At 38.4% G+C, this 15,108-nt stretch overlaps 1 protein-coding gene across 6 annotated transcripts in view; it reads left to right on the plus strand.

Moving 5' to 3' along the window:
• Positions 1 to 15,108, plus strand: part of C10H8orf48 (chromosome 10 C8orf48 homolog) — a 92,288-nt gene that overhangs the window by 1,970 nt on the left and 75,210 nt on the right. For 3 of the 6 annotated variants that reach the window (XM_038184194.2, XM_038184195.2, XM_021267121.4), the window contains exons 3-8: positions 228 to 486; positions 2,678 to 2,803; positions 8,808 to 9,076; positions 10,981 to 11,133; positions 12,503 to 12,593; positions 12,751 to 13,523. In XM_038184194.2, the coding sequence (XP_038040122.2) occupies positions 237 to 486; positions 2,678 to 2,803; positions 8,808 to 9,076; positions 10,981 to 11,133; positions 12,503 to 12,593; positions 12,751 to 12,869 (1,008 nt within the window). In that variant the 5' untranslated portion in view covers positions 228 to 236 and the 3' untranslated portion in view covers positions 12,870 to 13,523. Of the gene's footprint in view, positions 1 to 50; positions 142 to 227; positions 487 to 2,677; positions 2,804 to 8,807; positions 9,077 to 10,980; positions 11,134 to 12,502; positions 12,594 to 12,750; positions 13,524 to 15,108 lie in introns of those variants that run through there. The other 3 variants (XM_021267125.4, XM_072043161.1, XM_072043162.1) reach the window with 3 other exon arrangements.

Consider the following 15,108-nt stretch of genomic DNA (forward strand, 5'->3'; position numbering starts at 1 on the left):
TTGTAGACTTACCCAGCAGATCTTAATGATGCATCGCTTTAATCAGCAGTAGTGCTTTGGCGGGTGTTGCCTTGATGTAGCACATTAAGTAGTTACTTCAGCCACCTAAACTGGGTTTGAGCTGAGCTGTGATATTCCTCTGTATGCCTGCTATAGCTGTAAGTAATGCAGTCATTTATCCTGTATAACTGAAACTGTTAATGGTTTTATTTTGTTTTAATTTGTAGTGCTGCACCATGGCTACTACCTCAGTGGATAGTTCTGGTAGCTATGAAAAGGGGCAGGTGGAGTTGAGCCAGAGTTCCAGGAGCTCTGTTTTTGACTACTCAGAAGACACCTTTGAGTCCTTCAGCGAGGAGGAAGCAGCCTGCTGCCAGCATGCGAGCAAACCACCTGAACCGTCTTGTTCTGTAGAGGATGTAGAGTCTTCTGCCGTGTCGGATGGGTTGGAAAGCATGTCATATCTGGCAGGCCAAAATCACACAGGTATGCAGAGCTTACTGTGCTTGAGACCTGACTTGCACAGCTTTAGATCTGTGCAGTGGAGATTTGACTTGGCAAAAATAAAAACTTAAAAAATTGCATGCAATGTGCCCACTGTACAAAGCAACAGAACCTCAGTATGCTCAGATCTGTGTCTTGGTTTCTCAGGTTTCACTGATGACTACACATAGGGGGGTTATGAATTGGCCATGAAAACCCTTCCGTAGTAATCTTGTGATGCTTAAATTCTATTGTTATGTTCCAAATTTCTGCAAGATACTATGACTTTATACCCACGTATGAGAAGCATCTGGGCTGTGTAGTAATTCTTCCAAGGGTGTACGTAAGAGGGCTGGATAGCACCTTAAAGCTGCATCGGAGTGATAAAGAAGCAGACAGCAGGAAATAAGCTAACTGTCTCAATGTCTTTCTCGTTTGTTAGTTCTTTTTTCCCTTGTGTCTGTGGGGTTCTGTCATTCTTCTTTCTTTTCTCCAAATCTGGTCTGAGAAATATTGTGAGTACTTGAAGACATGATTTTTAAAAATCTGTTCTTAGTTTAGGAGCTTGTCAGCATGTATAAACAGTATAATTTTTAAAACTAAGGCACTTAATATGTTTTTTAAAAACAGTGTGGACTTGGGATACATAATGTCTGTTAGCTGGCATTGCTGTAATCTGATTCTTTGTCCAACTTGATCAGCTGCTGTAGACCGATATATAATTAATTTTGTCTATACTTAAAAATGACAACCTGTTTGTTCTTACTGTAGACAAGCCCAGTAGAGATGTTCTTTCTGTTCCTCACCCAGCCAGAAGAACCTTACTGCTTTACTGCCTTTTTTTTTTTTTTTTTTTTTTTATCTCTCCCCACCTCTGTAATAATAACCAGCACAATTTTTAGGAGTCCTTTTAAAATAACGTTGAGGCATGAAATCTCAACAATGCAGGCCAAAACTTGTTGTCAAATATAGATACGTGTATGTCATAGCACAGAGTATAGCCTTAGAGATCGGTGCTTCAAAAATCTGAATAAAGAGATTATCATCGCCTTGATGTCTTATTCATGCTACATTTATGTAATTGAGCAGTGTCTAATGGATTAGATTTAACAGTTTGGCTCAGAATTTATAGTTTTTACAAAGACTAGGTATTAATAAACCTTTTTTTTTTTTCTTGATATATAGCAACTTTTAGAAATTATTCTATGTGTAACCATTAAAATCTATATTGTTGGCATCCAGAAGCATGTGCTAGGAGGAAATCTTGTGTGTATAGAGGTGCTTTTAATAAGTGTTAACACTTATTATCTTTATAAGGTTAATATTTCATAAAATTATGGAGTCTTCTGAATGCTGCTAGTTAAGTGAGGAGACCAGGGAATAATTCACAGGAAATATTTTGGGAAGTTGATCTCTCTCTGCAGTATATATCTTACAGAGAGCAGCATATATAAATAATAAGAACTACAGAGGACTTGTCATGTTGGTATCTCCATAGGGACACATTATTTCATCCTGTAAGCCCTCTCAATTTGCTATTAGTATCCTGAAAACAGAGTAGAGAAGTCAGGTGCTTGCTCGATGTGCTCAGTATTTTGAACTGGAACCATGTATCTTCCTGTCAGTGGCACTGGCTTGTCAGACCTCTTAAGTCTTTTCTTCACCCAGATCTTCACTTTCACAACTTTGCTGGATCCTTAGTTACTGCAGAACTGGAGTTGTACTGGAACAAGTTGAAAAAAAGGGAATTTATATAGATTTTCATTCTCCTCCTGCCTTCCCTCCCCATTATTTTTTCGCTTGGATCAATACCTTGATAGAGTTCACCAAAGCTCCCGTGAGTACTTGTACTGCCATGAGAGAAGAGCCTGCGTAGGGCTGAAAGTAAGTGATGGGGGGAGTTGATTGAGGTTGTTAGCATTACAGACAAAACAGAATGTGTGAGTCTCTTTTTCTCAGCTCATCCTCTAGTCTTTCAGTGGAGTGACAGAAGCTTGCTCTGTATTTCAGCCTGAAACTCTGATGTCATCTGTAAAGGCCTCGATGGTTTGGGGCTTCTTTTCCCTCACCAGGGAAAACTCAATCAAATTCAAGTGTGATTGCCTCCTGATTTGTTTTTTCTCATTCCTGATTTCTTTACAATGTATGTCCAAAGCTACCTTTTTTTTTTTTTTTTTTTTTTTTTCCATTGTAGATGAGCAGTCTGAAGTAGTTGGTTCTGTGGCTGCAGAAAGATACTTCATGAGAAAATGGATGGATGTTCTAAAAAATAAGGAAGCTGTCATTAAGCAAGGCAACTCTGTCCTCAAAACTCATTCTGGTGAGTTCACTAACTTTAGTAGAATTTATAATTCTTATTTCTTTGACAAAGGGGATGTGAATTTTTAACGACTATGATTTTATGTATAAGCTATTAAGTTAAGCCAGGTAATTAACCTGACTTAATTAGCCATGTAATTAAGTATGAAGACTCTCTTTTATGCCTTCTTGGAAAAACAGTTTGTCAACTGCAACACATGGCTTTGCTGCTCCTGATACAGAGATATTATATTAGTGATGCATTACCACAAGGTTTGGATAAATCTACATAAAAATGTATTTACATCTTAAATTTAACTGAAAACCTCAAATTTTACTGGGCTATTTATTTTTTTTCTCATTTTTCTCTATAGCTGTACAGGTACTAGGGTTGTGTTTTTTCCTCCAAAATCAACCTGCCTTCAGAATGTGTGAAATGTTTCCCCCCTGTTGATCATTTCTGTTAATTACTGAGTTATGTTTGCCATGTTCTAGTTCCTTTCCCGAGCTGCAGGAGGCAGCAGGGCACCAACTTTGACAAGAACAATGGAGCAGCTTTAACCAACACAATGATGTAGTGCATGGAGGAGGAGAGGGGTTGGGAGGGAAGAAGGATGCTATTCGCGTGCACTGATTATACAAGGAGCTGTGAGAGCAGATGGTGGGATGGAAGTCCTGCTCAAGTCTTTCTGAAAAGTGGGTCAGAGATACTATTTTTAATTAGAAAAAGAGCAAGAAAGCTGTGGTTGAGGAAGATTCCTCTTCTGATTCAATTATTTTTTGCTCATGTTCCTTCATGTGTATGAAAAGTGAAGAAATTCAGAAGTTTTATAGAGCCCTTCTAAGACTAATTAATCAAGTAGGTCCCATTGCCCAGGTGCTTTGTGGCATTGCACTTACATACAAACATCCTGAAACTCCATGTACTGCAGGAGAACATGACCTGAGATTATTTTTAGGCTCTTCTTAATTGCATAGCTCATTCACAACAGTGGTGAGTCAGTGTTATGAGTTCCTGACTCATCTCCAGCATTTATCTTCCTGTTACTGGGTTTCTAAGACTTCACGTAGTCAAGTGAAGAGGCAGCTAAAGTAGATTACCTCATCTGTAGTAGTGAGGCTTCTTCTGACCAGCTCCTCTGCAGTTGTCTTCCTAAAATACGTCTGAATCTTGTGACCATTTGATATGCAGAGAAATTGAAGAGGACCTGATGAATTTGGATTCATTTAATGAATATGAAAGAGCAGTGTAGAGTTAAGGAGGTTTTCCTTCTTTGTAGGGTTTTCTTTGAGAGTTGGTTGGGCAGTCTTCCTCCTGAAATTTGTATTTCTGTACAGCTGTACAAACATTCTGCTGTTGGTTTATGGAATTTGGATGGGAAGAGTCAGACTGGTCATTGAGTCTTGAAAAGCCAGTTCTGTTTCCTTAGCTTATGGTGATGTATGAAATGATGCAATATTTTCTACCTGTACTGTCTCTTGTCATCGTAGCAGCTAAGCACTTTTCAGGCACATCCATTGTTACTGTGCACAGCAACTTTCATATGCTGACATCTATAAATGTCTTCTCTTTGACTGAATAGTTCATCACTCAGTGGACACTGAGCCCCTTATTATTTTATCAGCTTGGAAACTTTTTAAACACAATAGAAGATGAGCTCACCTAGAGCTAGGCTGCTGCACAGTTGGTCCCTTCTGTAAATTTAGCAAAATGAATGGTGCATGCATGTTACTTTTGAATTCATCTGCAGCTAATAAAATAAGAGGGTTTTTACATATCTCACTACTGATACTGTTAAATAAGGAAAAGAAAATCCAGGTTTGCCCATAGGAATGCCCCGGGAAATGATTCTTGTTTTTCATAGTTTTATTTATGGCCTGAAAGAAGAAAAGCCGAGATGTTGACCTCAGGAAAAGTGAGAAATTTTTATCATAATTACTTCTTGGTCTCTTCCTTGGACCTCCACCTCAGTTTTGTAGCAACTAGCTGTTATTAGACAAATGCATCACAGAAAGAAAACAAACCAAAAGACAACAGAAAACACAAACCAAACACACACACACACAACCCCACTATTCTTTGAAATCCCTAACTCCCTGTCAATTATTCCAAAGAGTGCTAGTCATTTTTAAAATGTACTACAGGAAGCCACAGTTGTTCAGCTCAGAGGTAGCTGAAAGTTCAAGTGAGGCTTTTCAGTTCTGAAAAACTTCAGCTCTGATTTTGCTGTATTCAGAACTTCACTCACCTTTGTTTGCAAGGTGTTTGTAAGGTGTGAACAAATTTCTTCATGTCCAAGCATTTAATTATTGGTTCAGCAAATAGTAATTTGCTAAAAGTATGTACTAAAAATAATAGTAGATGTCTTTAAGAATTGAGATATCACTTAAACATTCTGTTTGCAGAAGGGAGCAGGTATCCAGTAGTCTGTGCTGGCTCTTTCTTATTCCTGAGCTTGTCAGCACCTAAACTTACTGCTTGGTAAAATGTACAAGGTGTGGGATTCACGCAGGCTTAGACCCTGTGATTCCAGAGTTCTCTTTTAGTTTGTTTCCTGCCAGTCTACTAGAAAACTTTACTATTCCATAGTAAAATAGCATTGATACAGCCTGGATGAGAAGTCTCAACCAGCAGCATCCACGTGGAAACTCCTGCTAGTGAAGAGCACCTTGGTTATTAAAGTCTTTACAGAACTGAGAAAGAATGAGTTTCTTCTGGAAGACATGGATTCTGCAAGACCCTTACTGTTGTCTCTTCTAATCATAGTTTATTGGAAACTGAGGTTATCCTGCACCACGCTGCAGGAACTTTACTGGCTTTGAATGCATATTTCTATGAAATAGCTTGATTTCAGGTAGCCCAGGACTGATACAAGCAATCTGCACAACCCTTACAAAAGCTACGTTCGCTGATTGGGCCATCAGCACGTTAACCTGGACTGCTGCACTCTGTTTTACAATGCAATTTAGATAATTATGAGAACGTTGTATTGAGATAAGGAGTTAATCTTTCTGAAGAGTAGTTATCAGTTATTGCCTCTTATAATTCCCTCCTTCACTCATTTCACAATTTTTCTTCTTAAAATAGAAGATAGAGCCTAGTAATAACAAAACGCCTGCCAAGTCTTTTCTATTTAATCAGTTAGACATCAATGGAAAAGGAAACCCAAGAAAGGAGTAGATTTTATTTTCCTCCCCTCACTTGTATAGATTTAAAATCTTACAAATTAGGATGTAGTTGCATACAGAATCCAAAATCTATGTAGGTCATTTAGTTATAAGCCACGCAGCAAGATTTATAATGTAGATGTGGAGATTAGTTTATCTCCAATGGTGCACATTGACTACTTCTATAATAAAAGAAGCGTCTTTTTTTTTTTTTTTTCAGTTTGTGCTTTATTTTCTAAACACTTTGTGTTTTGTAACCCTGTTGCTGTTGGATAAAGGGTTCTGATTTCATGTCTGTTCCAGTGTCTAGTTTTGTTCTTCTTGTCACCTGTCCCTGCCTTATTCTTCTCGAAAAAAGGTGTGGGAAAGCACGACTCAGGGCAACCAAGCATCAACGAGGCATGCTTCTGGAACAATAATTGGCACTGGCAGGGATTCTCTGTAGACAGACATGCAGTGACATTTAAATCTGCCACCACAAATGGAGATTGAGCATTTGAGCATGTAATGTGAATCCAAAGACGGAAAGAATATGTGAAAGACAAAAAATGAAACTAACACCACCAAGGATCCTGTTGTATGCATCTCTTTACTTTCAGCTGAAGGACCAGCAAAACTTCTATACCTAGAAGAAAATCTGAAGTATGAATAATAATCGTGCAGTTAAATGACTATTTTTTTCGGAATTTAACTGTGCCCTGACTTTTCTTGTCACTTTTAGTTCTTATTCAGTAAAATTATAGTCTAGATCAATGAACACTTTACTCTTTCTGAGCTTATTTACCGTTAAACTTGAAGGTTAAAATTTTCTGGTTTTCTTTGCTAGCGTCTCTTCTAATGGCTGTGGGTGCGTATGAGCCAATGGGTGGGTGTCTGGCAGCACACAATTCATGTGTGCATTATTAGAAACCAATTCTAAATTCAATTGTGCTTCTATATGTCAGAAGAAACTTCAGTGAATGAATTAGGCTGGCACTAAATTGTGACAAAACATTCAGCAGTCCCCATGTATTTACTTGTGCATTTGAGTACTCAGGTTTGGGTGTTAAATTGTTTTGTTCTGATTCTTTTTCTTCCACAACAGTAGCTTTTTAATGCTTTTATTCAATCTATGTGCAGCATAGATGAATCTGCATCCATTTTATCAGTGCAATTAGACCCAATTCTGGCACATGATTTAAGCTGTTTTGCAGGGGCTGTGTATTACACTTGCAAGGAAAACGACCTGATGGAGTTTATCCATGCAAATGTTCATGATCCTACCCAAGAAAAAAAAAGTTTAAATTGCGTTTTCAAGTATTGATAATTCTTACTCATCTGTCTATAAAGTATCACCGTGTCTTTGTCTTTGGTGAATTTGATACAGCAGCTTGTAAGGAGGAATAAATTGCAGTACGATGATTGATTCTGAACTGTGGCAGTTGCACTTCAATCACCCATTTTCTTTGTCCGTAAGGCAAAGCTCACCGACTTCTACTTTGCTTAGTCTTAACTGTAGATCCACTTAATCTTTATAAGGATTGACTGCATTTCTGAAGACATGCCTGGTTTCCTTACAAAATTCCACAGCAGAGGCTTGCCTACTTCAGATTAAATTAATCACAGCATATTTAGGAGATGGTTTACGTTTATATCATTCAGTGTATTAAAGATCAGCTTTGTGGTTATGTCGAGGTACCCCACAGGACCCCAATGACAATGCACTGGTTGTCACAGAAGCACCCTGAAATATGCAGTGCCTCTCTAGAAAAATAAAATTTCATTCAAGGGAAGCCATTGAAAATGAGTGAAGCAGGTAATAAGGAAAGGACAATTTAAGTGATATAATCATGCTCTCCAACTGAGTACTCTGAGTGGAAAAAACCTCACCATACCATACCTGTGTAGTCATTATTGTCTGACATTTTTTTTGGCAGTCAGAGTGGAGCCCTGTGTTAGCATGAGCTATATGCAAAGGTGTCTACAGGGCTTCCAGTAATGCTTACTGGAATGTTTTGTCTCCTCCTGGCTTCTTGTTTAATTATGCACATTTAAGTGTTTAGGCTTCAGTAGTTGCATTGAAGCAAAATTAGTACAATAAAGGTAGAGAGGTACTGTGCCCTGTTTAAATAGTTGAAAACTGGTATCTCATAAGACCATGCAGAACAGCACAGCATTGTTACGCAGTTAAGCTCATGGAATAATGAAATAGTAACACAAAAAACTGAGTTGTGTTAGCTGTCAGTATTGATTGGCTCTGTTTAAGTCTGGAAAATCTTCCTCTAAGCATTGACTAAAGTTTTCAATCCATCCATACGTGCTCATCTGAAGTGTAGTCTGTTTGGTTTTATTATTACGTGTCACTAGGAAGGAAGGAGGTGGAAGGGTGAAATAAATACCTGGTTTAAACAAGCTCATTTACTAATTCCTTAAATAATCATTGACACTTTAGAGGAAAATATTTTCTAATATAATTACCCTTCCTCCAAAAAAAACCCACTACCCTCCCCAAAAACACAACAAATAAAACAAAACCAACCTACAAATTTATAGGTGTTTTCCAGAGTTACTACAAGAGCCACTGCCTCTGGTTCAATACTCATAGAATTGGAGAACTGGATTTACAAATACATCTGTGTTGTATCATTAAGTTGTCTGATTCTTTAGGGTTCTTATCCCCTCTCTTCTTTGGGGACTATTCAAAGAGGCACTTGTTGTGCAGGTTCCTGCAGTTGTTATCCACGTTCTGTTTTAAATTGTGTATTTCTGTTATTACTGTCATTGCTTCTGGGCTTGACATTAGCTTTGTTTTTTATTAAATAGTTAATATGAGGCTGCACAGATAGAAGAGCAGTAATTCTTCTCTTTCCCTGCTATAGTAATTGACACTTGCTTTGTTGATGTGTGGCTAACAGAAGTTACTGAGTTACCAGATGAAGAACTGGATGCTCTCCGGACCTTTTGCACCGATAAGATCAGAAGGATGCAGCAGGGGCTGATCTCTAAGCAGGCAAGTGGTGTCAGGTCAAGGAAGCTGCAGCATGGATTCACGTCAAAGAAATCAGAGACAAGTGACTTGAACTGCAAGGTTCCTGGTCAGTTAATGAATAGAATCCGCCTGAAGAACATCAGGGAGACCATTAATCAGGTACTGTGTGGTGATTAAAATGGTAACGATTTCTGTTCTTGAGCAAGGCTGGGATAGGCAGTAACTGCAGCCCACAATAAGCCCCAGAACAAGGGGGCCTGCAGTCTGTCAAGAGTGTCAAGTCTGATGTTTTGGCCAGCGATACTTGCATTCTTGCTTTGTGCTTGTCGAAGGATTTGAATATGTAGTTACAGCAGTCGTCACCTACAGATGCCTTTACCCATAAATCTGGGCCTTGGCAAATGCCTTTGCTTTGTTTGAAATTGGTACAGAATGTCTGCATCTGGGAAAGCATTTCTGATAAAGCAAAAAAACCCACCTTTGAATAGTAATTACAGTCATTTATTTTACTTTCTCTCCATCATGTATGCTGGCTTTAATCTATGGCCATATAACATAGTGCAAGTGACTGTTAACATATTCTTCTGTTAAACCTGTGCCAGGTGAGCAGGGAAAAATACTTTAAAGTCAGTCCTGGCATAATGATTCTTTTAGGCTTCCTGCCTATTTAATTTGTTTTGCAACTTCAGCAATCTACATTCTGTTATTTTATTAGCATTAACCAATCCACCATTCTGTAGAATTCTTACTGCCTCTTTATTTGTATTAGTGTGGTAATACCTTTTTTTAAGAAAAGTGACTTTGACTGCTACATCTATTCATTTTTGTGTTCACCACCATGTAATACTTCTATGCAGAGGAGAAGAAATCAAGGAGTAAGATGACAGAGGCTTGAGACATGGCTTTCTAGGATTGATTCCACTGCTCTTATTAGGTCTATATAACAAGATGGAATCCGTGTAAATTAAATCAGATAAAAATTATTGATAATTTGTAAATAAACATACAGGGTTTTATGTAATGTTATTAAGTATAGTCAAAATTTCGTGGTAGGTAAACGAGGAATTAATAAGTGTCTTTTATTTTACAAAGTCAGCTGCTTGTTGAACTTTGTATTCTGTCTTTGAGATGCATATAGATATTTGAACCAACTGCTTCAGAGTTCATTTTCCTCTTAAAATTCGTGAAGATACCATAACCTTCATGGTTTGTACTTAAGGCCTTACATAGATTGTCAGTGTAGGAACTTGATGACAGCCTCATTACAGACAGGCAGTTATATATGGTGGAATTATTGCTGATAAACAATTGCTGTTACAGAGTTGTGATGATCAAGTATTTGTACTCTCTTAGCTTGTTGGGAACGTGAAATAAAGCATCTTCGTTTCACTTAATCAAGCCTTCAGGAATGAGTGTATTAGCTGTTGTGGAAGGCTGGTTAGCGCGCACGGACTGGCATTCCAGAACATCAACTGCTTACTAAGCAAGAGGAACTAACGACTGGTGGTGCTCCTGATGTATTTGATACTAGCAAAGCATGTATAGATTTACACTGATAAAACCAATTTATACTGAGCATCCACCCACGTCAAATGAGTTACTTTTTCCCCCCATTAAAACCATCTTCAATATTGGCTTTGGTTGCTTACGTGTTGGTAGCAATCAAGTACTATTTTTTTTTTTTTTGACCATTAGTTACTGTAGAAGAAATCGGTAGTGTGCACACAGCTTCAAGTGTCAGGGAAAGCTTGCCTATTACAAGAAGCAGCAGTCTGTTACAGCTCAGTGCAATGGGTCTGAGATACAGATAAGTTCATTTCAATTAAAATCACCTATCAGTGCTGGAGGAGGCAATACATCGGAAAAAGCAAATATTTTTAGTGTGAAGACATTCAGACAGGCTCATTGAGGTGATACAGTGACAAAAATTATGAAATAATTTGCAGCTGCCTGCAAAAGCAAGCCTTTGTCTTTAGACACTCCATCTTTATTGATTATTTTTAATGTAATGGTCATCTTGCTGGGACAGACACTGCTCATTACATCAAAGTCTCATCCTTCAGGTGACAGAAGCTCAAGTGCACCAATCTTCACAGTGCCCTGACTGTAAGAAGAAGAAGGCAGAGCTAGCCGAGATCGCCTTTCTCAGACAAAAGAAGGCACTAGTGGAAAGAGCTTTACTCCAGGAAAAATTGGAAGAACAAATTTATTCCAGAGTAAGCAAATGTTATTAAAAAAAAAAAGTGTTTTGATACATTTTATATTTACTGTATCTAAAGAATTTGTAAGCCAGATTTTCTCCTAATTTATGGTAATGCAATCAGATTGATCTGAATGCAGAACAATTCAAAATAGAATTTGGCTCCATGTCGTTATGGAGACATGGGACTAGCATGCTGATCAAGTAATTTGAGCTTGCCTGATTTATAGAAGCTGAAGGTCTTTTTCATGATGTCCTGAAACTGTTTTGGGTACATCTTGATTAGTTCTCCACAGTTTAATTCTGATGGGCTGTCCAAGACAAAATAGTAAATAACAAAGCCATGCCACAGTAGGCATGTCTGTACCAGTCTTCCTCCCAGTCCTCTGGCTTAAGAGTTGCAGAATAAGGTGCTGCAACAAGTTGTGGAGGCTCGGGCTCAAGCTTGCTGCTTGGAGGCAATTTCTAAGGCTGTTTCTTAAGCACGGTGGTGATGTGATCTTTGTCGCTTGAATGTGAGCAAGCTGCAAAGGTGGCTTCTGGTAGAAGATCTGATCATTTGTAAAGGCAGCATGTTGTTACTGGTTATGCAGTTGAATGCCTAAGTTTTCCTGTCACGGTACAAGTAGAGGATGCACAATACACTCATTTTGAATTCCTAAGACTTTATTGCTCTGAGGGGCAGTGACATCAGTTTTAGAGCTTTTGCTTTGTACGTGCTTGTGCATGTGGGCTTTTTCTTTTTTTCTAGTGGTGTGTGCTTTTTCCCCCCCCCCCAAATTGGTTTAAAATTTTGACAGGTACTTGTCACTTCTTCCCTGCTCAATAGGGCAGAGGAAAGTCAGGCCCAGTTAAACATTTGTGAGGAATTACAGAGGAGGAGAGAAAATGTGGCTTTGCAGCAAGTTTTATGTTGGTTCTTCAGGAATAGTTTAGTAAGGCCTCATTTTTCTTTTTTTCTTTTTTTTCTTTTTTTTTTTTTTTCTTTTCTCTCCTAGCTTCTCTGAAAAGGCCTTTTCCTTCCTCTCCCTGGGGAAGAAACCCTTGGTCAGTAGCCAGTGCAGTGTATGAGCTGCATGGCATTATTGAGCTCTTTGTCATCTCTCTTGGCAGCCATCCACAGAAGGTAGAGATGACATCTGGTCTCTAGAGACCAACATAACTTTCTGCTTGCCTGCTGTATGGGACAGATCACTGGCCACACTGTTCAACAAAGTTTTTAAACAAGATGTTTTAAAAACCCAGCAAAATTGTTCTGATGGGAACAGCCTACCTAGTTGCTCTTGAGGGACTGGATATAGCTGCCGGTGGCAGACCCGTGACACAGGCCGTGTCAAATGGCAGGAACCCAAATCCAAATAATTTTTGTTTCCTTTTTATTTCAGGATGCGCTTACCCTTATAGGAGAAACACTCAGAAGCTTTCCCAAACTTTCAGAGGATCCCAGGAGCTTGTGGCAAAGGATAAAAGACAAAGGTCAGAAAACCTGAAGGCCTGAAAATAATAAACATAAGTCAAGGACATAAAGTGGTGGGAGAGTCTTCTGTGGGCAGCTACGTGCTGATTGCCAGCTCTTGTGGGTATAACTTGTTCTGTCAGTGATAAATGGAGTGACAGTTTAATATTCTTGCAGGTGGAATCAGATATGCCCAGTGTGCTGGTGTCTGGGTTAAGATTCAACTTTTTAGTCAACCCCAGATACAAATGTTGCAATTCTTTGTAATCCAACTAAATATGTTTTTCAAATTATGAAAGCCTGCATTTTCTATTATTAGTCTGACAAGTAATTTACTGGGAGGGGGACTGTGCTTGTGGGATTTCAGAGCAGCTTCCATCCGTAAGAAAAATAAATGATTCTGTTTTCTGGGGCAGGGAGCTGTAATTACTGTGTTTCAGCTCAATCTTTGCCCACTGTATCATGTCAAATTGAAAGTGAGAGTCCCAGGTGAAGGAGAAGAAGGTTGCAAAGTAACAGTAGAAAAAAGTAAAATGAAACAGGGTATTTATAGAACTGAAATAATGAGACTGTAACAGAAATTAATCTGCAACAGTGAGGATGCCAACAGGACAAGAAAAGGTAATAAATTAATCTTAGAACCTGTCTGGGATAGCTGTCTAGAAGGAGAAAAAACAATATAGGTTAAAAATGGCATGAGGTGTCAAGTAATATTTTTGGCAGATCTTTAATATAATTTGGTATTTGTTATTTTATGCTATTTTCAAAATGGCGAAGACTTTATTTCAAATAGTATATCCAGATGAAAGTTTAAGTATTCAGTGCACATCCAAACAAAATGGCTTTATGCTGGGGAGCTCAATGGGCTAAGGAACAGAATCATTATCTGCGTTGTAGCCTCAAAAGATACTTGCTGTGCTGTGGGCACAAATGCACCCCACCTTTCTGACCATTGCTGACAGCAAGAGCTCAGTGCCTTGTTCGTGCAGTGACCTTGTGGCCGCTGGACTTGCAGGAGTCACAGGTAGTGGCTTTCATCAGTTTTCACCTTCCTGGTTTCTGTGAATTTAGAGCTCTTGATGGCTGTGGAAATCTTGAAGAATATCCTCGTCTATGAACCGTGTGAATAAAGGATTTCACTGCTTAATATAATACCTCAATTATTTTTTTCTATGAAAAATAGGATAAAAACGTTTTAAAAACTTTTTTTAGGCAAGAATATGTATTGTTGAAATTGGTTTTGTATTTTATATCCTTTTAATCATTTTCTTGTATAGGCTCATATTGTTCTAAGAATGCTAGGGGGATGTTTAGCCTCTTATTTTCCCTTCACACAAACGAATGGAAAACCTAAAAAGAAATGTTGGGATGTACAAATAGGCCACCTGCATCGTAGCAGATACCTGCTTTTTGGTGCTTAAAAACCTGTCCTGAATGGGTTCATCCTGAGCGGGTCAGGCCCAATGTGAAAACAATGCAGCCTGGTGCTTCACAAAGCTGGTTGTCATTGCTTCCTTTTCAGGTGATTGTTTTCTTGTAAGCTGGTGGGTTTAGTAGTCCACTGAATATTCCCCAAAGCTTGGTTTTAATTTTTAATTTATCACCGCAGGTTGCATAGCTGCTTATGTAATGAGAGCTCCTGCCTGGTTCTTCTTGTTACTCTCTGATGATTAGAGATGGTTGAATCCCTTAAATCTCCTCCCTTCCAATATTTTAAGCCTATTCTTTTTATATTTTCCATCTCTGCTCCTTATGTAGTTTTGGACTATACTCCCTGTTTCTCTTGAATCTTCCAAAGTCTCTTGTGATGTGCTTAACACTGGGTTAAAGACCCCCAGCACTCCCAGTGAATCCTCGTGAGGGCTGTCACATATGGAAGTGGTAATTGGGAGCTGGATGCTTTGAAAATGTAATTTTGTTGTTACTGCCAATGAACACATTTTTCACCCCTTTAGAAAACAAACAAACAAACTAACCAACAAAACAAAACAAAAAAACATCAACAGTAAATTCTGAGACTCTAAAGATAAATTGTTTCATTTTATAGGAAAAAAGATATTACGATATTTTGCTTTCAGTACATAGTTCCTTACTGGAAATACTGAAATATTTATTTCCAACTCTTTTGTCAAACCTTTTTGTAAATACGTTGAAGTATGAGTTATTTGGACTAGTGTCTGACAACATTTGTGTCTGTAAAATAGTATTCATACTCCCACTGCACAGAGGCTATACAGTTCTTGTTCGTTTGCATAAATATCAGAAAGGCATCTCAGGTAGCTCCTCTGAAAAAGTCAAAGCGTATTTTGCTCATGTCTTTGTGTGCCTTTTCCTACTGCTCACTATGGTTCTTTCACCGTTTTTTTTAAATTGAGAGTGACTCAGATCTGAGTGTTTGTCTTGTAGCAGCTATTAAGGACGTAGAACAAAATGAATGGTCTGGGACTCTAAATAATTTATTTCATAATCCTGAAGTGCTTGAGACTAGAAATCCAAAAGTTCTGATGTGCAGGATGTTGGGGGAAGTAGATCATG

Source organism: Anas platyrhynchos, chromosome 10 (assembly GCF_047663525.1).
Source record: "Anas platyrhynchos isolate ZD024472 breed Pekin duck chromosome 10, IASCAAS_PekinDuck_T2T, whole genome shotgun sequence".
NCBI classification, from domain to species: domain Eukaryota; kingdom Metazoa; phylum Chordata; class Aves; order Anseriformes; family Anatidae; genus Anas; species Anas platyrhynchos.